General features: G+C 43.2%; 2 protein-coding genes across 5 annotated transcripts in view; one reads left to right on the plus strand and one right to left on the minus strand.

Annotated features, from left to right (window-relative positions):
• The window catches only part of LOC112956861 (fatty acid amide hydrolase-like), a 17,320-nt gene extending 16,555 nt beyond the window's left edge, over positions 1-765 (minus strand). The window contains exon 1 of the mRNA XM_026050330.1: positions 733-765. Within this exon, the coding sequence (XP_025906115.1) occupies positions 733-765 (33 nt within the window). The remainder of the gene's footprint in view (positions 1-732) is intronic.
• Positions 766-2,413: 1,648 nt separating this feature from the next.
• CHD1L (chromodomain helicase DNA binding protein 1 like) lies at positions 2,414-22,778 on the plus strand. 4 transcript variants are annotated; one of them, XM_026050344.1, is made up of 22 exons: positions 2,414-2,477; positions 3,200-3,306; positions 4,702-4,816; positions 5,914-5,945; positions 8,137-8,218; positions 9,063-9,225; positions 9,541-9,696; positions 10,683-10,775; positions 11,248-11,344; positions 12,466-12,539; positions 13,544-13,654; positions 15,242-15,356; positions 15,715-15,868; positions 16,915-17,080; positions 18,240-18,385; positions 18,736-18,899; positions 19,572-19,780; positions 20,285-20,383; positions 21,157-21,227; positions 21,443-21,557; positions 21,806-21,914; positions 22,581-22,778. In XM_026050344.1, exons 2-22 carry the CDS (start codon positions 3,236-3,238, stop codon positions 22,657-22,659), a joined length of 2,421 nt encoding a protein of 806 aa, XP_025906129.1. In that variant the 5' UTR covers positions 2,414-2,477; positions 3,200-3,235; the 3' UTR covers positions 22,660-22,778. The 4 variants fall into 4 exon arrangements, with proteins under 4 accessions (XP_025906129.1, XP_025906131.1, XP_025906130.1 ...); XM_026050346.1 differs by lacking the exon at positions 2,414-2,477 and adding an exon at positions 2,481-2,590; XM_026050347.1 differs by lacking the exons at positions 2,414-2,477; positions 3,200-3,306; positions 4,702-4,816; positions 5,914-5,945; positions 9,063-9,225 and having other exon boundaries at positions 8,183-8,218.
• Positions 22,779-23,381: the final 603 nt, after the last annotated feature.

The raw sequence follows: 23,381 nt of genomic DNA on the forward strand, positions 1-23,381 counted from the left end.
CGCGGCCTGCCGGGCCCGTTCTAGCCGCCCGTTTCCCGCGGGGAGCCGCCGTTGCGCGGCCTGCCGGGCCCGTTCTAGCCGCCCGTTTCCCGCGGCGAGCCGCCGTTGCGCGGCCTGCCGGGCCCGTTCTAACCGCCCGTTTCCCGCGGGGAGCCGCCGTTGCGCCTCCTTTCCGTGGCACTCCCCTCTTCGCGCGGACCGGGGGGCTGCTGGGCCTGGCCCCCCGGTTCACCGCGGGGGCGGATCGCTTCCGTTACCGTGAGGGTTAACCGGTTAAGTAAGTACAGTATAGAGACTAAGTAATAACCCCCCGAAGTTTTTTTTTTTTTTTTTTTGGAAAAAAAACCCAGGATCTGTACTATCTGATAAGAACAGTTACATTTTTTCCCCTCAGGGTGTGCAGCCTGGGAGGGAGGCTTTCCCTTTGCTTCCCTAACATGTTCCTTGTGGCAGAATGATAAAAATATTAATAGAAACAAATCCACTTGTTTTGTTTTGCGTTTGCTTTGATGTATTGTGTTTGTCAATAAGGATTGCTCTGGAATGGTGGTAGCTACAGTGGTTGACACTTACGGGGATGTATTCTACATTCAGTGTGGGAAATCTGGAAAATATGTTGCTTAGAAATGCTTATTATTTTACAGTAGATTCTTGTAGAGAAAAACTTGCAGACTGTTAGCCTAGAGCTGAGCTCTTAGGTATTTTAAAAAGCAGTCTGAGCTGCAAACCCACCTGTGTTGTAGGAATGCAGAGCAGCAGCTTCATTATCCTTGTACAGACCCTTATAATGACTTAGTGCTTTTTTGTGTGTATGTTCCTGGGTGTAGTTTGGTTTAATGAATTCCAGTAATACTCTTGTCCTGCTGGAAAGGACTGAGACGATGTAGCTTGAGCTCAGAGTTTGTGATTTAGGTCCTGGAGAACAGGGGAGGTGCTTGAGGACTGGAAGAAAGCCAAAGTCACTCCGGTCTTCAAAGAGGGCAAGAAGGAGGACCCGGGTAATTACAGGCCAGCGAGCCTCGCCTCCGTCCCCGGAAAAGTGATGGAACAGCTGATCCTAGCTGCTGTCTCCAGACACGTGGAGGAGAAGAAGGTGCTCAGGAGTAGCCAGCATGGATTCACCAAGGGGAAATCCTGCTTGACTAACCTGATGGCCTTTTATGAAGGAGTGACTAGTTGGATAGATGAGGGCAGAGCAGAGGATGTCATCTATTTGGACTTGAGCAAGGCTTTTGACACTGTCCCTCACAACATTCCCCTGAGCAAGGTTCGGAAGTGTGGGATAGATGAGTGGACAGTGAGGGGGATTAGGATTTGGCTCAATGGCAGGGTGCAGAGAGTGGTAGTCAGTGGCACGGAGTCTAGTTGGAGGCCAGTACTTAGTGGTGTCCCCCAGGGATCAGTCCTCGGTCCGGTCCTGTTCAACTTATTCATTAACGACCTGGATGAAGGGCTGGAGTGCTCCCTCAGCAAGTTTGCCGAGGATACCAAACTGGGTGGAGTAGCTGATAGCCCTGAGGGCTGTGCTGCCATCCAGAGGGACCTGGACAGACTGGACGACTGGGTGGTGAGAAACCTCATGAAGTTCATCAAGGGCAAGTGCAGGGTCCTGCACTTGGGGAGGAATAACCCTGGGCACCAGTACAGATTAGGGGTGGACCTGCTGGAGAGCAGCCCCGCAGAGAGGGACCTGGGCGTCATGGTGGACGACAAATTGACCATGAGGCAGCAGTGTGCCCTGGTGGCCAAGAAGGCCAACGGGATCCTGGGGTGCATTAAGAAGAGAGTCTCCAGCAGATGGAGAGAGGGGATCGTCCCCCTCTACACAGCCCTGGGGAGGCCACATCTGGAGACTGTGTCCAGTTCTGGGCTCCCCAGGACAAGAGGGATGTGGAGCTGCTGGAGAGAGCCCAGCGCAGGGCTACGAGGATGATCAGGGGCCTGGAACATCTGCCCTGTGAGCAAAGGCTGAGGGAGCTGGGCCTGTTCAGCCTGGAGAAGAGGAGGCTGAGGGGGGACCTGATCAGTGTCTATAGATACCTCAAGGGAGGCAGTGAGGAGGAGGGGGGCGGCCTCTTTTCTGTGGTGGCCAGTGATAGGACTAGAGGAAACGGCCACAAGCTGAGGCACCAAAAGTTCCCCAGGAACTTAAGGAAACATTTCTTGATAGTGAGGGTGCCAGAGCCCTGGAACAGGCTGCCCAGAGAGGGTGTGGAGTCTCCTTCTCTGGAGATCTTCCAAACCCACTTGGATTCTGCCCTGTGCTCTAGGTGATGGTGCTGGAACAGGATGGTTGGACTAGATTATCTCTAGAGGTCCCTTCTAACCTTAAGCCTTCTATGATTCTATGAATTTTTCTTGCAGGACTGTTGGCCAGATGGGTCTGATCTGAGCAAAACCTGGCTTCAAGTGGAAAGGGCCTATAGAGTGTATAGGATGACTGCCTAAATGTAACAAACTGCTGCTTTTATTTCCAGGTATTAAGCTTCGCCCTTATCAAATAGAAGGTGTGAAGTGGCTGGTTCAGTGTTATGAAGTCCAGCATGGCTGCATCCTGGGTGATGAGATGGGTCTAGGAAAAACGTGTCAGGTGTGTGTGTGTTTGTTTTCTTCTGAAAAATCAGCTTTATTCTATTTTTTTGTTTGTTTGGCCAGTATTTCTATAAGATGGGGGGAAAAAAACCTTAATGACTGACCCATTAAGCAACCAAATTCTAAAGTCCTTATTGGAAAGAAAACCTTCTTTCTGTCATTCCTTATTCACTTAAAACTTAGTGGGTTCTGAGTAATGCTCCAAAAGAGCATTTTTTGTTTAAAAAAAAAAAAAGCGATTATTTTAAGGTTTTTTTTTGTGTGTTGAGTTTTTAGATGAACTGTAATATTGTTGGAGAGTGGGTTTTTCTTTAATGTCTTCAATAACAAAGTAATCATTTAAAGTGATGTGTGGCAGCTCTTTTTTTGTGACTGTGGGAGAAAGGGCTTTGGAAAGGGAACTCCAGATGTCAGGGTCACAGTTTTTGGATTTAAACTTCTGTCACTTATTCTGGTATCTTTTGGTATCTTTTTAAGTTCTGCTTTGTGTTGGAGAACCTGTAGGAAGCAGCTACAGAGCTCAAGAGGAGAAAATTTATGTTGCTTTATGCTATTGGATTAAGACCTTTCATAGTCACTAAAAAAGTATCTTCTCTTTGCCTTCTAGACTATTGCTCTACTTGCTTATTTAGCCCAAAAGCTCATGAACAAAGAGACATTTCTGATACTTTGTCCTCTCTCTGTTCTGAGCAACTGGAAGGAAGAATTGGAGAGGTGAGTTTTAGTAGTTGCACAGACCATCATATTCTTGCCCAGCAAGATTCTCTTCTTTTCTGAAAGTTCTCTTCAAATATACTCAATCCAACAACTTTCTTCCTTTGAAAAGAAAAAAGGTGGAAAGAAAAGCTACCAAAACAACAAATCAGTGCTAACCCTTGTAGTTAATGCACAGTCTCTACTATATTCTGGTATATTTAGATTCATCCAAATTCATCCATATGTAGATTCATCTAATTGTAGTATTAGGTGACTTTTGGTGCAAATACGCTGCATTGATTCCATGCTTTTAATTGTTTTATTTTGTAACACTTCGTGCTCAGTCTCTCTTAGGCCATGTCTGCTGAAGACAGCCAGGAATCTATGAAAAGTAAGACCCAAATTGAATGGTGCCTTTCTTTGCATGCTAACAGATGCATGCGAAGTACTGTTACATCCATGCATGTAACCCGTCTTCACTGGGGTGCAGTGACTGTGCTGATAGCACATGCACTGTGCAGAGTGGTTTTTTACTTTTTTTTTATTTTATTTTTTTTTTTTATTTAAGCTGGAGCTCTTAACAGTCCCTTTATGAGGAAGGGCAGGAACTTAAAGATCAGAACAGGTGACTTTCTCTTTGGTTATAGGATGATGCTGTCTCTCAAAACTTCCACTCCAGTTAAGCTCATCCAGTTTAAGTCCTGAAGTGAAAATGTTTGATCTGGGAAACAGATGATGTTATCTTATGTTACCAGATCAAACAGATCTGCTACAGTTGGAATACTAGGAGGAAAGTGCATCAATTAGGGGTACAGATCATCAATGAATGGCTGTCCAGTAGGCAAACAATAGTGATGGGATTAGATGAGGAAGAACTTTGAGTTCTTCTCATAAGTTTTCTTTCAGTGAGCTATTTTTATTTACCTCTTGTGTGTAAGGATAGATTTTTTTTCTTTTTTGAGGCCCTGGTTGGGAACTGTTTGCTGCAGACATCATTACCCTCTGTTAACTGTCTTTCAACCTTTTGTTGTTGTTATCAGCTAGGGCAAGTGTGTGTTCAGTACTCCTCATCGACTTTTCTAGTTCAGAATAGCAGATATACCATGAGATTCGTTTGCAGTCACCTGTCTGTGAGAGCTAGGAGAAAGCAGCATATATGGGACTGGTTCAGACCAGAACAAGCAAATGAGGTGCCAACCTGAGACACAAATCAATCAAGAAGGGGTTAGATTCAAGAGCTGACATCCAGCCACATCTTGCAGGAGGGATAAGGTGCTTGAATAGGAGGTTTTAGTTCAGCCTTGTCTCAGAGCTGTGCACTAACTAGGTTTAATAATTGGGTCCAAGCTCTTAAACTCACAAAAGCCTGAGCTTGGCATTGGTGTTTCATCTCTTTATTTCTCATGACAACAGGTTTGCCCCAGGGCTGCCTTTTGTGACATACATAGGCAACAAGGAGGAACGAGCCAAACTGCAGGGAAACCTGAAAGGACGGTCTCATTACCGTGTGCTTTTAACAACATATGAGGTATGTACATGATAACAGCTACTTGAGAGGAAGGCTCAATTTCCTAGGCTCACTAAGACCATATATTTGTAGCAATGTGTTCATTAAAGCGGAGATTTCTTACTGATGGAAAAAAAGAAAATACCCTATGAGATTTTACTAACAAAGCCACCTAATTCAAACTGTTTTCTTGTTCAGTCACATTGTTGTGCTGCCTTCAGGCAGTTAGGGACTACAGGAAAAGTGTTTTTATAGTTTCTTCTTCTCTCTTCGTTTTTAAAAATTCATTTTTTTCCTCGCCTTTCTCATTCATCTGTGCTGTCTACCTCATGCCTTGTGCTTCTGTACACATCTCTGACCTTCCTCAGTGATTTTCTTCACTGTAACCCACCGTACCCACTCGTCTAACTTACTGCAGATTCTTATTACTTTTTTTTCTTTCTAGTTGACATTTTATTTCTTCTGATTTCCTTGTCCTTTTGCTTTCCCTCCTTTCAAAAGTTTTATTGTCTTCTTCCTTTGGCCTTACTGTAACAAATGGAGGTGCTCACACTGAGGCAAGCCTGAAATTAGCTGTGTCAAGATACTCACTTTGCTAATATTTTCATCGTCTCTCTCATGCCCTTGATAGTAAAAGCCTATGCTTTTTAAAGATCTTTTTCCTAAGCAGCCTAGTGGTTCTTCCTCTTTGAATCTTTGAAACAATGAATTTGAAACAATATGAGTGCTTTAGGATATTATCAGTTCATCTTAATAGTTCAGGTTAATCTACTGAAGCCTCTATTTGCTTTGGGTCAGTATGAGTGTGATGTTGAAGGTGTGTGATATTCCTTACTGAGTGAGAAAAAGGATGTGGAAAAAAGAGGTGAAGAGACTTCGGTGTCTGTCCATTTCTCCTACATCACTCTAGCGTTTAAACTTTTGCTGCTGGTGCTTTGCCAGAGATAAGTTAAAATGTGAAACTACAGCAGCTTGTGATTACAAGAGCTGTCATGTTACTTTCCTTAGATTGTGCCTCATTCCACTGTGCCCCATTTCACCATAGCTTGCAGTAGACAGAAAGATGCTGTGTTTCTTAACTTAAGTCGTAAGTAATGATTCATTTTCTTGGATTACAGATTTGTCTGAAAGATGCAGCATTTCTTAAAGTGTAAGTCTGTTTTTATTTATTTATTTTTTGAAGTTAATTCTGTGGGTCTGTCAGCAGTTTCCTCTGTATATTCTTACGTGTGTGTGAGATCCTGGGCTTCATGGATACTTTTTGTTGTCAATTAGAGCTTTGTATTTACAATTTTTCATTGAGGGCTTCTTAATATCAGTGCCTTTATGTGTGAACTCGAGGGCAGTTTTCTTGCCAGCTGACTCAGAATGAAGTGGTACATAGTGGCTTATAGCACTACATTAAATATCAATGCAGGAGAAAGAAGTGTTTTTCTAAAGCTTCAGACTTTAGAGATATTACATTACAAAATCTGCTGAGCTGAACCTGCTCTATGCTATCGTGATCATATGTTAATACCATATCCTGCAGTTCACGACCTCTTGCTCTCAATCAGAACTGAGGAGAATTTAGGGAACGTACAGAATTTTTTAGAACTGCCAGTGCCTTGTACTAGGATAATGTGACAAACGTTCAGGGCAGCAGCAGCTCCTGAGTGATTCAAGATCTTTGCAGGAACCAAAGTCCAGTAGCAGCTGCTGACGTAAGCTTGGATTTCTCAGTACACTACCAGCCCTTTTGCATTTCAGCAAAGCACCTTTTCTGGGCCGTTGCTGCAAATAGGAGGTTCTGCTAGATGAACATATTGTTGTGGAAGCCAGGCCTTGAGCCTGTAACTATTAAAGCTGAGCCTAGGCAGGCAGTTCTTACAGCATCAAACTATGTCTTGTGGTGCATTTGGGGCCTGGTGGGCTGAACAATCAGGACACAGAACAAAACGAGTCCTGATATCATAGAAATTTCAGCTTCAATGCAATTTTCTAAATGTAAGGGTAGCACATACCTCAGTGATCCCAAATCATAGGATTCTCTCTTTGTTATTCCTTCTGAAAAAGGTGGCTGCTAATCATTTGTACCTTGTCCTGTATGGCTCTTAGAGTACTTTAAAGGTGGGTCATAGTTAACGGATGTCCCACCACCCTCTACAAGCAGTGCAACAAAATTGAGACACAGTAAGGTTTTCTGTTGTTGAATGCACAAAGCATTTAGCACCAACAGTTCCACAAGTTTCACATCATCTGTTCTCTCTCCTACTTCTATTTTCCACGGCAAACCTGCCCCTTTGTCTGCTTAACAGTCTGGAAAGTTTGGGTTATCAGTGTTGCTGTTTGTTTGAGAGCAGTACAAAAGGGATCCTCAAATGGTGGACTCTGATGTGTTTTTATGACTGCTGCAGAAGCAGGGGGCAGGGTCTGCCCAGTTCAGCAGAGCAGGAGATGCACTGCGCTCTGCTCACTGAAGAGCTGAAAAATGAGTTGAACAAGAGTCCTGCTCTCATGTAATGCAAGCTGCAGAGCCTGCAAAATAATGATGGCATTTGGCTGTCCTGCCAATAAAAACCACTTTTAAAGGGCAAAGACTGAAATCAAGGGAAGAGGAAGAGCAGTGCAGGGAGAAAACAGGTCCCTGTGATTCCAGGCTGTTTCTTCCTAGTGGAGTAGAGTTGTGTGGTTAAGAAAAGTAGTGTCACAGTTTGTCTTTCCTGCCTGTCTGTAAGCCAAAATTGACTATGTGGAAATCAGGCTGTGATGTGGGAATTGAAACCCCAGCAATAAGCACACAGACTTGGAGGGAAAGCTGAAAAGATCTGGGAGTTGCATTAAGCCTCATGCATCTGCGAGGTCAACAGTGATTCTGGAGCATAGGCAGGGAGACACCTGCATATGGCTGTGTCAAGCCCAGAACGAGTCAGAACTCCCATCTTGGGTGAGATGCAAAAGATTTGTAGTGACTCAGCTGTTACAGCCACAGGATGTTGAACAGGTAAGGACCTACTTTCACGGGACCTATCTTTCTCCAAAAGATAGTCTTCCTTGGAGGTTGGACTGACCTGGGCTTATGTCATTTTCCCCAATGCAATGAGGGTGGAGAGAGAAGGAACAAAGTAAAGTGAATTTGCTTAGTTTTGCTTTCAGAAAAGCTCTTCCAAACTACCCTTGAGGAGCTATATTTGCTCTCCTAGGCTAATGCTCGGGAATTTTTCTTTTCCCTCATGCGTGCTGGGGTGTGGGACCACCTTGGGTTCAGGCAGGCAGAGTCATGGCTTGTTTCAGTCTTTGTGTACTGACCTGAATGAATTATCTACACCTAACTTAAAATGCTGTTTTGTGTTTGTTCACAGTTTTGACTGGGCTGCCTTGGTTGTAGATGAAGCCCACAGGCTGAAAAATCAGAGCTCTCTGCTTCACAGGACACTTTCTGAGGTAAAAGAACTCAGCCATCTATTAATATCTAGAGACTTTTCTCTCTTCAGTATAGGGTAAGGATTCACTCTTTATCTTTCTGTTTATTTTTAAGCACTGAGTCATACCTAGTTTCCTTCAGATTTGGTGAATAGATTTCTGTGTTCAGTAGCAGATAAATCAAGGCCAATCTTGTTGGCTTTGTGTGGATGTGGACAGTACTTGGTGATTCTCTCTTGTTCTGGCTCGTATGTGTGCTTGACAATTTGAGCAATTTGAGAGAATGACAAATGTGAAGAAACCAGGCACAGCACTGAGTCGCAGCTATGTGACTGAAGTGTCAGAATCTCTCTGACCCAAGGCAATAAAAAGTAACAAAATAAGAGAGGGCCTACAAATCGGGGCAGGTGAGGGAACCCTGGCCTAGTTCACAGGAGCTTAAGTCAAACTATTGATATTACCTTGCTTAATGGAGTCACTTGAGCTCATTGAATTTAGTGGGATTTTCTCAGTTTACCTCATGCTGTCCCAGATTAATAAGTGCCCGTGCACAAATGCATGTGGATCCTTGAATGTCTTGGGATAGAAAATACCTCCTGTCATGGCAGTGAAATGTGGCATAAGATTTGAGGTGGCACCAGCAACAATGAGCTACATACCTTTAAAAAAGCCCTTGACTGCTGCCTGTCCAAACCAGCCAACGTAACGTCTGGAGCGTTTGAATCTTTCTGCAGGCATTTATTTCTGTACGATCTATCAGCTTTAAGGTGGGCGTAGGAGTGGCATGGGTGGACTTGCATATTAAATGACTTTTCATTCCACATGCTTTCACCTGATGGTTTTATTTTGCTGTTGGTTCTTTCAGTTCTCAGTAGGCTTCAATCTGCTGCTCACAGGCACTCCAATCCAGAACAGCCTTGAGGAACTGTACTCCTTACTCAGCCTTATTGACCCTGATATCTTTCCTAGGGAGCAAGTGAAAGAGTTTGTTGAGTATTACCAAGGGGTTGAAAAGGAAAGTGAGCCAGGCAAGTAGTAAACACTGTTGCACTTGATTCAGAACTGTTACTTTGACTAGAAAGCAGGCGTGTTGTCTCCTCTTCGTCTGCCTTTTTAAATGCTGATTAGTTATGAATAAAGCCCTTAAAAGTAATGATCAATTTTCTTAACATAGCTCTTAAAGCCACAGCTGCAAGCATAGAATACTTTTGTTTCTGTTTGTGAAACAAGACTCAAATCATTTAAGTAATTTTGAAATTCTATTTTGAGAGGATAATAATGAAGTTGTTGTATAATTTCCTTACGTTTGATTCAATAACCTCCTTTTCGTTGCCTCTGGATAGCCAAAGAATTGCACAATCTTCTTCAGCCATTTTTGCTTCGAAGAGTCAAGTCCGAGGTGGCAGCAGAACTGCCAAAGAAGGTGGAAGTGGTTCTGTATCACGGAATGTCAGCTCTCCAGAGGAAGTACTACAAGGCCATTTTGATGAAAGATCTAGGTAAGGAGAGGTTTTGAACCCTATAAATTGATTTTAAACCAAAATGAATTCCATTTATAAATCCATGCTCAGTTGGTGTGAAGGAGAAGATGCTTGGGCTGGCACAATGAGCATAAAAAGAACATGCCAAATTCAGTGCTGTGGGCTGCTTAATTAGTGGTTTTAGCTTGTGATAAAATTAGAGGCAAGTGGATCTAAAAGTGAGCTGTTAAGGGGCAGGGAGGGGTCAGGTTTAGAATTCTACTTTGGGCCAGTCTGTAACTCGAAATGTTCGCGCTGGATCTGCCTCGTGTTTTTGTAATCAATCAAAAGGGTTGTACCAGAAGTTTATAAAATCTAGATCTCTAACAAGTTTCCAACAGCAGTGCAGTACTATATAACAAATTAAAAGCCACTGGTGGTAGGTGTGAGCTTCCTAGGCAACTGCCAGACCATATAGACAATATAGGCACAGACTGTTATAACAGCTCATGCCTTGGCACTCATACAAACTAATTATAACAAAACACTCTGATGTGTAAGAGATGAAGTATTTGCATCTCTTGGAATTCTTCCTCTTCTGTACATGCATACCATATGGTTTGCCAGTGCTTACCTTTTTTGCTGTGGTGGTAGAACTGCAGGGGATGGAGACCATTTGTTCTGCTGGTATTAATGTCTGGTGCGTCAAGGAGCCAGTTTAAGATCTGTAAATCACTATTAGAAAACTGCTATTTTGCTGGGATTCCAGAGGTTAAGTGTTTGCCAAGACAGAGTAATTCTCATCAGGGTCTTATTTCTAAACACTTGCTTGAAAAAAAAAATATGTGGGAAAATTTGTTTGGTCAATGAAAGTGGATGCATTAGGCTTGAGACTGGACATTTAAATGCAATTTATGTGTAGATACTCCACGTCAGTGTTAAAGCACCAATATTCCCAGTCACATCTACTGGTGGAGTGTGGACTTTCCTATCCATTTTTTTTTAACCATGCCACTCTGTTCCAGATGCATTTGAAAGTGAAACAGGAAGCAAAATTACACTTCAGAATGTCTTAGTTCAGCTTCGGAAATGTGTTGCCCACCCATATCTTTTCAATGGTAAGAAACTCTCTTTTCTTTTAAATAGGAATAAATCAGTTTTGAGATGCACCCAACGTGTTTCTACAAATGCTTGACAGTGTAATGCTTAGAAGAAACAAGTTTAAAAATAATGTTATACTTAAACTGGAATCAACTGCAAGTTTGTGACCAGTTCCAATGTATGTCAGTTCACTAATGGTGAGGAGGGCTACATGAAGCTGGAGTTTCTTCCTTTAGCTTTCCAATTGTTTTCATGTCAGCCTATTTTTTCACACCTAAGCAGTGAAATCACAATGCTTTGCAAAATACTAGAATGTTCTTTAGAGAGAGAGAAAGAGAAAGAGAGAGAAGGACCATCATTTTTTAAGCCAGCATCCTGGCTGTATTGATCTGCTTGGCAATAATTGTCAGTGCAGACACCCTGAGGTTGCCCATGAAGTTCTTGCTTGTGCAATATTAGAGTTGCTTCTGAGAATCCTTTTTGTTCCAGGTGTTGAGCCAGAGCCCTTTGAGATTGGAGACCATATTGTTGAAGCCAGTGGCAAGCTGTACTTGTTGGATAAACTCCTTTCCTTCTTGTATACTGGGTATGTTGTGTTGGGGTGAGGAAGACTGGATGGAGGTGGCGCAAGGACAAAAGGTAGATGAGGAAGAGGAGCTACTCTGTTGACCACAGCTTGTGCAGATATTCGACACAGTATGAACATTGCCGTAACTAATGCATGTTATTAACTATGCTAAAGCAGTCATTTCAGTGTAAGGGGCTGCATTAGGGATAGTAGATGAACCTCAAATATTTAGAGCGTTGGCAACTGTGGAGCATCTAACCAAGGACTTGGATATTTCTCTCTGGCTCTTGTACGAAGCAAATCAAGCAATAGTTTGCATTCCTGTGCAGTTTCTGCAACAGTGCCTCCTGCATGATACAAATTCTTCCTCCTCTCTTAACTGGGCTGCTATATCCCTCTGTCTGCTTCTTCGAAGACAGAGTTTCTGCAGACCTCGTGCCAGTCTGCTGTGACCAGAGGGATTTTAATTCCTGCTGTACAATACACTGAGTGCTTGCCTCTCTCCCTTGGATATTTCTGCTACCTGTACAGAGCTCTGCAGTTTCTAGACCTCAAAATACCTGTGTTCTGCTCGACAGTGAAGCCTTGTTTAAACACACTGTAAGACAGTCTCTGAGGGCTAGAGCAGAGCCTGGAAGGGAGGAGAGTTGATTTCTCACTCGAGCTCTGCGTACAAGGATGTATGGTCTTTGTAAGTCACTTGCTGGAGGGGAAAATGCTCTTCTAACCAGAGATGCCGAAATTACATTTTCCCAGCAGCGAAGATACTTTGTGTGTGGTTTGAGGACAGTCTGGTGTGTCAGGCTATGTGGTGAGGGAGACCTCCTGATCCACAGTTGAAACTGTGGATCCTTGTGGATCCTTTTAGACAGGACCAGTTGGATCCACACTAGTGCGTGCGCAGTTGGGAGCAATGTTGTGCCACGGCTCTCTGTGACTCTGCACTCCAGATATGACTCCAGATACGGCAGCTCAGGCTGACTGACCCCCTCTGGATGTGGGGTTCAGTGTGCAGTGAGGGAATGGGCAGAAGAGGTCAGGTCTTGCTGCAAAACATGGCCTTGTTAAGCTTTTATAACCCCTTTATGGCTCTCTGGAATGCTAACATAGTATGTTGAAATCTCACTTCCTTCTTCCAGTGGCCATCGTGTCCTACTCTTTTCTCAGATGACTCAGCTGCTTGATATCCTCCAAGACTACATGGACTACAGAGGTACTCTCTGCCTGCTTCGGCAGCTGAGGGCTTCTCCTAGTGATATCTGCCATATGGTCATCCTCTGTTTTTGGGTGATCTGCCCAGAATGGTCAGTGGTTGTAAGAATAAATCCAGGTTTGGTATGTGACAGCAAAGTGCCCTTTTGGTTTCAGAAAAGTTGTATCAGGTTGTCTGGAGGCCCTAAGCTAGTTTCCAGTGACCAGATATGTTAGTACAATGATATTTGAAAACCTGTGCTGAGAAGAACCCTCTGCTGCAGGGACACGTTCTCATCTTTTTTTTCTCCCAGCACGTATCAATTGAAGTAGTTGCACTGGAGACAGCAGGCTTGCTTCAGATCCAGACTGTCCAGCCTTACATGCAAACTGGGTCACATTCATACCAGAAAATGATACATATTTTAAATTTTTTATTAAAAGTTAATGACGTGCTCTAAGCACGTCTGCAAGTGCAGATTGGATCAGACCCGTTTTGGCAAGGTTACCAAAGTGTTTGGGGAATATTTTCATTTGCTTCAGTCCACATGGCTTCATGTCTACTTGGGATTCCTGTGAATGAGGCTTTTATCTTGGCAGAATTAAGCCAAATACCCCATGCTGCTTGCTCTCAGGAAAACACGTGTCAAAGACATTGGAAGTCTGCATGAAGAAGACCCAATGGTTGGCCTGTTAAGGGAGGCCAACAGCCAACACCACATAGTCTGAAATGGGACTATGTGCTAATGTTCTCTGAATTTTCCCAATTTATTTGTGAGCAGTAAATTAAAAGCTAGGAGTCTCTTCTTCAGACTCAGCTAAATTACTCTTTGCTGACAGTGAATCTGGAGGCGTGGGTCTCTGCTTCAGGTTATACCAGATTTAATTGGAAAGGAAGAGTTGAGAGTGATAAAATGGGAATCAAGGCAGAAGGATTTGGTGTAAGAAGATTGAGGAGGGGGGCTGTGGAAAAAGGCATGAGAGCCTAGACAGATTTTCAGAAACATACATGTCTTGTTTGAAAAGGCTACAGCTATGAGCGTCTGGATGGATCAGTTAGGGGTGAAGAGAGACACCTTGCCATCAAGAACTTTGGTCAACAGCCCATCTTCATCTTCCTGTTGAGCACCAGAGCAGGTAAGTCAAGAAAGGAAGAGACAAACAACCCATATTCTGCTTCTGCAGTTCCTGGCAAGATTTCAGGGTGTTCCGAATCCTGCAGACCCTGTTCCCACATGTGGGACTGTAGAGGGAAACGAGACACATCCTGAACTTGGGTCTCAGCTAGGACATCTGGTTTCTGTGCTTTCTCTTCAGCAGTTGATGCCAAGATACTATTTATATTGCAGCTGCTTGAGTTACTTTTTTTTTTTTTTTTTTTTAACCCAAGCCCTGTAATGCCTGTCCTTGTGCCAGGTTGAGCTTAAAAGAAAAAAAAAAAAAATCTCACCAGCATTTCATTTCTGCAAGCAGCAGATTTTAGGCAGGAACTGCATCTCTTTAACTAGGCTAGTGGGATTGATTGTTGAGTTTCCTGAACACAGGTATGCTCTCTAGCTGGCAAAGAGGCTCAGCTGGGAGCCTTTCACTGTTGTGAGGCTGCAGAGAACAGTGTGGGACTGCTGTTTGTGCTTCTCTCCCCCTTGGCTCCTCAGGCAGAATCCGTGTGCTCTACAGTTACAAAGCTCCCCATCTTTTTGCAGGAACAAGCACAGGGCCAGGCTTATGCCTTTTCCAGAGGAAGGACTTGCATTGTTTAATCTTGAGCGTTAAAGTTGAAGTAGTTCTTCCTTTGGACTTCTGGCCAGGCTTTCCTAGAGGAGACTGGCTCCATTGACATTGCCCTGCATTAAAAGGAACAGGTTGGGAGACTGAAGTGCCCGATGCTAAATGGAAGTAGTTTTTCTCTTGCCACCATGCCTGAAGTCTCTCTGTCCATATTATCCAAAACCAGTGTTGCTCTTCTGCATAATGCTAGTTTAGTCAAGACATCTTGTACCAAGCTGGAAATGAGTCTAGTGACAGGATTTTCATCCCCGTTCTGTTACAGGGGTGGATTTTTGGGGGAATGACTGTCTCCGCTTGCAGGGATGCTTTGATTTTAAGAGAAGTGCTTGGCATCATGAGCTGGGAGAAAGGCAGTGCAGGAGGCTCCCCCCTCTTTACGTAGTCACAATGATGTATATTAAAAATATATATATTGTATGTTTTTTCTTTTATTCTGTGAAAGCCCAGTCTCTCTAATCTCAAAAGCTTTAAGCAATAAAAATATCTAGGCTCTGAGTCTTGTCCAGTTAGACCACATGTTTCCCACTGTTCTGGTAGTGTATGTATTAGTTGCTTCCATGCTGCCAAGCCATTCATGACTTGGACAGCCCTTTGTAGCCTCAGTAGACCACCCCTTGCTAGCTGAAGAGTGTGTTGGTGTTCATCGGTTTTGACAAGCAGTCCCCACTGCACCATTTTTTCCTGCATGCTGTCTTCGTTGTTCTCCAGTGCCAGTACAGCTCAGTTTTGAACGACTGTATAAAGTTGGAAGCATGGAGGGATACAGGTGTGAAAGTTTTGCATCCTGTTTTAGGATATCGTGAGACTGATTTGGGCTTGGGAAGTGGATGGAATTTGATGCAGTTGATCAGGTCAGACAGAAGCTTGCACAGCATAAGTTCTCTAGGTGCTCCTTTGTTTTATACTGGCGATATATTTTGTGACCTTTCTTTTTAGGTGGAGTTGGCATGAACCTGACAGCAGCAGATACAGTTATTTTTACCGATAGCGATTTTAATCCCCAAAATGACCTGCAGGCAATAGCAAGAGCTCACCGAATTGGCCAGCACAAGTAAGAAACACTGGTATTTCTGGTTTGGTTGCTGACCTTTTTGAAGCCTTTGAAAAGGTTATTTTCACACAGAATCACAGAATGGTTGAGGTTGGAAGGGACCTCTAGGGATCATCTAGTCCAACCCCTCTGCTGCAGCAGGGACACCCAGAGCACGGGGCACAGGGCGGCATCCAGGTGGGGTTGGAAGATCTCCAGAGAAGGAGACTCCACAGCCTCCCTGGGCAGCCTGTCACACTCACAGGAAAGAAGTTTGGTACCAAAGGATTGGATGATGGGTTAGTGCTTGATGCAGGGAAGGAGTTTTAGTGTGCCCTATGCAACATTTAAGAAAGTTGTCATAATTTTCGTTTTTAAGGCCTGTAAAAATTATCCGTTTGATTGGGCGAGATACAGTTGAAGAAATAATCTACCGACGAGCTGCTTCCAAGCTCCGCCTGACAAATGCCATCGTAGAAGGAGGCCAGTTTGCTCTGGGAGTGCCCAAGCCTCGGGAAGCAGCAGAGTTACAGGTAAGATATGGCTGTGCCCTCAGTTTGACTCCAACAGTGTCTCTAGAAATGTTCCCCCCTACATGTATGTCTGACTCGGACCTATTCAAACAGCTGTTTTGGGAGGAGATGTGCGTTATGGATATGATTGCATGTGTCTTAAGAACCAAAATGGCATCTCAGGTCCAGACAAGGTCTGAAACTTGGGGAGACAAGTGTTATAATGTTGGGGCTCATCCACTAATAAGAAGGCTGTGTTACCTGGGAGAGAAAAAAATGCACACCTCTTTTGTGTACTTTTACTTATGACAGGTCTAAAATAGAAGCTGATTCATTGTTTTCTAGGAACTTCTCTTGTTTCTCCATTGCAAGCAGAGCCGGCAGTAGCTGTTCTGCCAACTTTTGTTTGCCAGTCTGAAATTTGGCCAACTTTATGTTGACCTCTTGGTAAACGTAATTTCTCAGGAATCGGGGCATAATATGTAGTTCTGACCTGAAAGTTGAGGTTTCTGGTAAAAGTTTGGGTTTGCAAACCTTACGCAAAGTGAAAGATAGAGGAATATATACCTCACGTGCAGTTAAACCTAGAGGTAGGTTGGAAATTGTATATCTTTCCTCCTAGCCAACATGCGTCTCCACAATGGTGACTTCCATGGGAGAGGTGGAACTGAGCCTATAGGAAATTCCATGCTGATATTTTTCTCTGCGTGGGTTTTTGAGGGATTTAAGCCTTTGTTTTAAAGGAGATGGGTAGGAAGGAAGCCTGGCATTTCTGGCTATCAAGAAAACTGCTTGAATGCAGTTACTGCTACCATGTCATACAGCTAATGGAGAAAAATGGCCATTTAGATCTGGATGAGTGTTGCTGAGCGAGCAACACTCCCTGTAGCTGTCTTTCCCATCAAGTGCTGGGAGATCTAAGTCTGTGAAACAGTAAATGTTTTGACAGATGACATTAAGGATGAGATTGTTTTCCTTGTGTATCCTTTGCCTTTAGGCCTGAGAAGTTCAAGAAACTGGGGTTGAATTAAGAGACGTTAATACTGAACTTTACCCTCTCTTTGAAGCTGAGCGAAATCCTGAAATTTGGCTTGGATAAATTGCTCTCGTCGGAGGGGAGCACCATCCAGGATGTGGAGCTAGAAAACATCCTTGGAGAAACAAAAGGAGGGATGTGGGTAACGGACGTTGTGCTACCCCATGAAGATGAGACTGAAGAGGAGGATACAGAGAGTAAGTTAAGAATCTAAATATCTAACAAAATGCCTGACACTTGGGTGCCAGTAGAAAATGCTTCCCAGAGAGGCATTTTTAAACAGCAAGAAGTAAAGTGGACTTGTAATTTAAGAGGCATCTTGGATATTTTTCTGGCTTATTCGCAAGTTTAGTTTATGAGTCATTATTGTTCTTGTTTGCCTACCTGTAAAATAACAGTTACAATATGTTCCTCATGAGATGGCTAAGGGGCAGAATTCCTCAACATGCACCAAATATTTTGAGACCTCGGATGAAATTCATGAGAAATGGGAGTAAAGTCAATCTGCAACTACTGTTATTCCCAAACAGAACTGTTAAAATGGAACTACAGTTTTAGATATAATAGTAACTTAGGGAAAGACTGTATAGCAGATGCTCTGTATTTGTCTCCGAACAAAAGATTATTGGCCATGAAAATTACCAGTTAAAGTGGTCTTAAAGAATTCTGTTATGTGAGATAAGAAGCACAGAGTCAAGAAATCTAAACAAAACCAACAACTCTACTCGTCTTGAACCCTCCACCTTCCGATCAAAATGTCACACAACTATGGTGAAGCCTTTGTAGTTTTGTGTTGCATGAGAGTAAATATCAAAGGATATTTTTCCCCTTCCAGAGTCCGGATAAGAAAAACTCAATTTCCATCTTGAATACCTCATCGGCCTAACTGTAGATCTGTGACTGAAATGGAAATATGGCCTTGCAGGATAGATGTTGTGTGTCCTTCCAGCACAAGTAATTCTTAGCTAGCAGTTAGCAGAAAGTGGTATTTTCTGATGATAATTTAAAGTAGAGCAGAGGTGTCACGCTGTGTAATAGCTGTTGGGAAAATAGCTGACCTGATGAGCAGTGACTCTATATTTCCAGAGTTCTGAGCTTTTATTTTTGTTTGGGAGCTCCAAACAAAAGGTGTGCTACCCATTTACAAACGTAACCCTGCAAATGGACAGTAAAGGTAGAGGGATCAACTGCTGGCAGCAGTGGAGTTACCAAAGAGAATGGGGTTAGAGCCACAACTTGAAACAGTTAATGGACTGAAGCAAGCAAAAGCAAAATGATTTCAGCATGTGTGTTAGGTGTTAGCAGTTTTCAGTGTCTATTTACCCTTTTTAATTATTATTATTTTTTTTTTTTAAGATCACATGTACCTATATGAAGGTAAAGATTATTCAAAAGAACCCAGCAGAGAAGACAAAGAAGCCTTTGATCAGCTTTGGGATCATCAGAAAGCCTTGATCGAAGAGACCCACAGGGAAGGGAGAGCTCTCCGGAACAAAGCAAATGTAAGGCAAAATGACTAGGCATATGATGCTCTTCATTTCTTGTGGAAAGTGAGGCTGTTTTCCTTGGTTGCATACAGCTTGTGGAAAATGATGTTAAAAGTTATGGATACAAATGTAATGAATTTGGCTGATACAATGAGTTTGGATGATCCAACAGTTCTAATTACAGATCAGATGTATAATGTGGGGACAGTAATTTGAACTTAGGTCACAAAAGCAAGTATTTCGTGACATTTATGATTTTGATAGCAAATACCTGGGCAAATAGATGAATGAGGAAGATGCATGTGGTTTGGGCAAGGTGGGCACCGGACAGGGATCTGAGATGAGCAGCTTGCTGCTTTCTCCAGGTCCTTCTCACAGGTCTCCGTGAACCGTCATCCAGGAGGAAGCACTCCCTGAGCGCAGAGGAGCTAGAGGCCAGGAGGAAGAAGCGTCAGGAAGCAGCAGCAAAGAGAGCAAGGCTCATGGAGGAGAAGAAGAAGGCAAAAGCAGAAGCAGAACGCAGGAAAAAGTATGGTTTGTACTGTGCCTGCTGCCTGTCAGCTGGTGTCTGTTAATACTGTGCCCTGGAACTGGGTATCTGACTGATGAAAACAAGCCAGGCTCTGAGGCCAGTGAGGCTGGGAGAGGAAGAGAAGGTGACAAAATGGCTACAGGCCATGTTTGTGAGTATGTGCTCAAACCCCAAAATACAGGGATGCCAAGCGGGAGGAATGGCTTGGGCCTCCTAGCATGGTGCCTGCCTTCACACTCACATCTTTAATTCATAGAGGTTGGCATGAACAAGTACTCTATGACTAAACGTACACACAACTCTTATGAGAAGCTTTACCTCAAACTGTTGGCCTCTGTGTTGGTCTCACATCTGTGACTTTCTTCTTTTTCCTTGCTGCTTAATTTGTCTTTGCTTCCTTTCTAACTAACTCCTTAGCCTTGTCATGTATTCAGTCTTTCTGTATCTTCAGTCTGCTTTTCACCTCAGCTCATGCTGTTACTAGCACAGATAACAACTGTGGTCATCTTGGACCCTGTTTAAAATAGGGGAGAAGAGCAAACAGAATGCAGGTCTGAATCTGGAGTTTGAGATCTGTAACTCAAGACCTCATCTCCTGTGTCTCATTGCAATGATTTGGAACACAAGGTGAACCTTTCATTTTCAGAGATCATCTTTATCTTGTTTCAGGATGGCCTGGTGGGAGGCAAATCATTACACGTCTGCTTGCCTCCCTTCCGAGGAGAGTGATTCTGAAGAAGAGCTTGAGGAGGAGGATGCAGGGCTAAATGTGGATTTAGATTACAGAGACCCAGAGCTGGACTGTATCAAGTACGTCATGGGAGATGTCACTCGCCCCACAGCAGAAGAGGAGGATGTCATTATTGTCCACTGCCTAGGTAGGACTCAAAACAACAGGCACAATGTTGGGTGGGTAAAGGGGCTGAGTTATTCCTTTTAGCTCAATACCTTCTAATTCCACCTCCCTCCCTACTGAAATACACTGTCCTGAGTGCAGTGCGCCCTTGGGTAGCGCAGAGGCAGCACATACAACCCACCTAAGTGCTTGGAAGGGGTACGTGGGGATTTTCATGCCTTTTCATGTTTGCGGTCAACAAGTGCTCCCTGAGATGGGGGCCTTTTGTTCATCCTGCGTAAGCTGTGCGCACTGACCTGTGATACTGAAAAACAGCTCCCTTTTTTAATTAAAAAAGGCATTTTTTTCCCAATAGCTGAGGCTTATCCTCTATGATGGTCCTGTGAGTGCTGTTCAGCTTCTGTTCATGTATGGTTCCTATATCTGGTTTTGATACTCACTCATGGTGTTTGCCCGGAGGAGGTGCCTTGCCTGCAGTGGTCTTCAGGCCCAGTCTCTAGGAATCTAACTTGTCCTTTCACTCTAGATGACTCTGGCCGCTGGGGAAGGGGCGGTTTATTTACAGCTCTGGAGGCTCGTTCTGATCAGCCAAGGAAAATATATGAGATGGCAGGAAAGATGAAAGGTAAGTGATTAAAACATGACCCTAGGTCAAGATAGTTGAAAGAGCTTCATTCCTGTTGTTGCTGCAGTGGTGAGGTACCTGAATGCCTTGATGATGATGGTTTTTCTTATTTCTCTAGGGATTTGCATCCATAGCTCCGAAAGCAGGAATACAGAGTGTGCTTTAACTTAACTTGTTTGGAGGGTGAGAACTCTCTATGAGGGCTCATCACTCTGATCCATTCTGCAAGTCATTAAGAAAAGCCCTTGCCCATTACTCACAGGATGTTTGTTTTGTTATATAAGGCCGAGCTCCTGCATCTTCTGGCCAAGTCCTTTTAAGAAGGATGAAAGCCACCTCAGGCAGTATCCAGCTGGACCTTTGGTTGCTCCTAATGCTAATTTTCTCCTGAGCATGTTAAGAAATTTAATCTACATTAAACAGCCTGTGAAGAATACATATTTTTGCTGTAGATCTGTGGATGCATCTATTATTTCTCTGGTGGAGTTTTTCTTTTAACTTGTTTCAAAATCTATATTTCTCTTTGTGACCTCAAGATGATTTGTATGAAGGAAAGATTTGTAGAGAAGGAAAGCAGAATAGGGGCACAAAGAGATGATGGTGTCTTTTCTTTTCCCCTCACCAGAGAAAGTGACTGGTTGACTCCACTGAAATTATTACGAGTCAATAAAGACAGCCAAGAATTCAGAACATAAGAGTGCAATCACTGCTATGCTGATTCACTGTTGACTTTTCAGGGCTAATTTTTTGTTCTGTTCTTGTTTTCTGAACAGACTTGGAGCTAGGAGGAACACTGTTATTCCCCATTGATGACAAAACATCTAGGAAAAAAGGACAAGACTTGGTGAGAATGATAAAGGTTTATTTTCAGTTACTTTGCCTAGATGTTTCTGAAGCCTTATGAAATGAACATTGTTGTCTTAGGAGATTAAGTGCTCAATATGACATAGAAGGAGAGCTTTTCTAGCTTGCATAATGCATTTTTTAGCAGCTACCACTGTCTCCTAGCACTGTAGATAGACTTTTTTCTTTTCTTTTTTTTTTTCTTTTTCTCCTTAGTTGGCCTTGATTGTAGCACAGCACCGGGATAGGTCCAACAACTTGTCTGGCATTAAGCTACCTGCTTTGGAAAAGGGCCTGAAAAAGATCTATGTAGCAGCCAAGAGGAGGAATGGTAAGTGATTGTGCAAGAGACTAACGAATCCTGTACTCACATATATGACTCCATCTAAAGATTGCCAATTTCCAGGTTTCCTTCACTGTTTTTCCTGAAATGAAATAAGAGCAATTATCCATGGCAATAGCGTGTTGTGTTCCAAAATATTTCTTAGGTCCTTGTTGGGTGGCTTGAACTCCTTATCCAGACGGGTTTCCGTAAGTGTTTCATGTCCTCAAGAGTGTGTGTTGTCCCTTCCCTTTCAGCGAGCGTGCATCTTCCCCGCATTGGCTACGCGACCAAAGGCTTCAACTGGTACGGTACCGAGCGGCTCATCCAAAAGCATCTGTCAGCGCGGGGCATCCCCACTCTTATGTATCCTTTTGAAACATGTGCTGCTTGGTTCAAACTTTAACGCTGAAGTGGCCTTATAAAGCTCTTGGTGGATACAAGGAAAGGGAAGGGGCAGTTGCCACAGTACTCCAGTCCAGGTGAAAACTCCATTTATGTGACTCTGCTCTCATCCAAGTATTTCTTACGCTGTGAGGGCTCAGCATCTTAAGTGATAATGATACTGCAGCACAATTGAGTATGTCTGGCAGAGTTTATTGGGCCTGCACTCTAATTTTGTGTTGACAGCCATCAACTTACCTGTCAGTTCAAGTCTGTGGGGAAGACGGCTGAGTTTTCAGAATAACAAAAGTGTCTTAGAAAGTATTAAAATGAATCATATGAGAGGGAAGAAAAATACCCCAATGTTCTAAGCAAGCGATAACCTGCTTCCTTGGCTGAACATGATGGAGTTGGTGTTGGTACAGACTTGACATTGCTTTCACCTCCCAGGAGAAGAAATGAACATCAGTAGGGAGGCTCTGTTTTGGCACTTCTCTAGGAAGAAAAGCAGTCGCTAAATAGTTCCACTGCTCTAAGAAAATCAGAAACAAAGTAAGTAGTGAACAGAGCTTTCTGCCTCCTTGTTTGAGTCTGTTAGCAAACACATTGTCTAGCATTCTGCAGTGTTTCCTTGACACTTGTTATTAGATACTACTTCCCTAGGAATAAAGTTTTTTCCTCTGCTTCACAGCAATCTTCAGCTACAATGAGAGTCTCAAAGCCATGAAGACACAAGTTAAGTGTGAAGTATGTGCAGAAAGCCCCAGATCTTCTCAGCATCATGCAGGCATCCACTTTAGAAACATGGCATATGCAGCTGTTATTTGTTTCCGTATCTTTTTGCCTTTATTGTTCAAAACATTTATATATTGTCGGTGTCTTTGAAGATGTCCAGTTCCACTTTAGAGTTCAAAGAGTCTTTGGACAAGAATGTTGATTCAACCCTGAATCTCTTTTAGAGATGGAAAATTAAACCTTCACTGATGGTCAGTTGTTATATTTGCTGGGGCCAAGCAATTATTGACAGGGCTTAAAACATAGTATTGGTTTGACTTTTATTATTATTTTCTGCCCATCAGATTTCATCTTGTTTCACAATATACTTTTTTTTTAGATAGCTTTTTAGTGGTTACTTGGGCCTGTGTATCCATGCAGTTGTAAACATCTCTGTGGAAAGGACTGCGTTAAATACACAGCACGGCAGTGTTTTACCCACACAGTAAAAACAGTTTTAGCTCCCCAGAAATCCAATTGATTTATATGTGTTCAAATATAAAATTTAGACATACAGTCATGTGCTTACACTCCACCTCTATCCTTCTGACCAGAAGTCTTGACAAAGGCATGCAAGGATGCCAGTTTGAGTCCAACTTTATAAATGAAAATCTTTGCTCCGCTCATAACTGCTTTTTCACTACATAGTTCTTTGGCTGTAGCAGCTGTTGGGCA

This window comes from Nothoprocta perdicaria, unplaced genomic scaffold (genome assembly GCF_003342845.1).
Source record: "Nothoprocta perdicaria isolate Ctin4 unplaced genomic scaffold, notPer1 scaffold_68, whole genome shotgun sequence".
NCBI classification, from domain to species: domain Eukaryota; kingdom Metazoa; phylum Chordata; class Aves; order Tinamiformes; family Tinamidae; genus Nothoprocta; species Nothoprocta perdicaria.

Coding starts and splice junctions, on each gene's coding strand:
- CHD1L (XM_026050346.1), top strand. CDS start 2,567: ATGGGTCTAGGAAAAACGTGTCAG. Junction 18,900..19,571: donor GAAGCAGAACGCAGGAAAAA/GTATGGTTTGTA, acceptor ATCTTGTTTCAG/GATGGCCTGGTGGGAGGCAA. Junction 21,915..22,580: donor CGGGGCATCCCCACTCTTAT/GTATCCTTTTGA, acceptor ACTTGTTATTAG/ATACTACTTCCCTAGGAATA.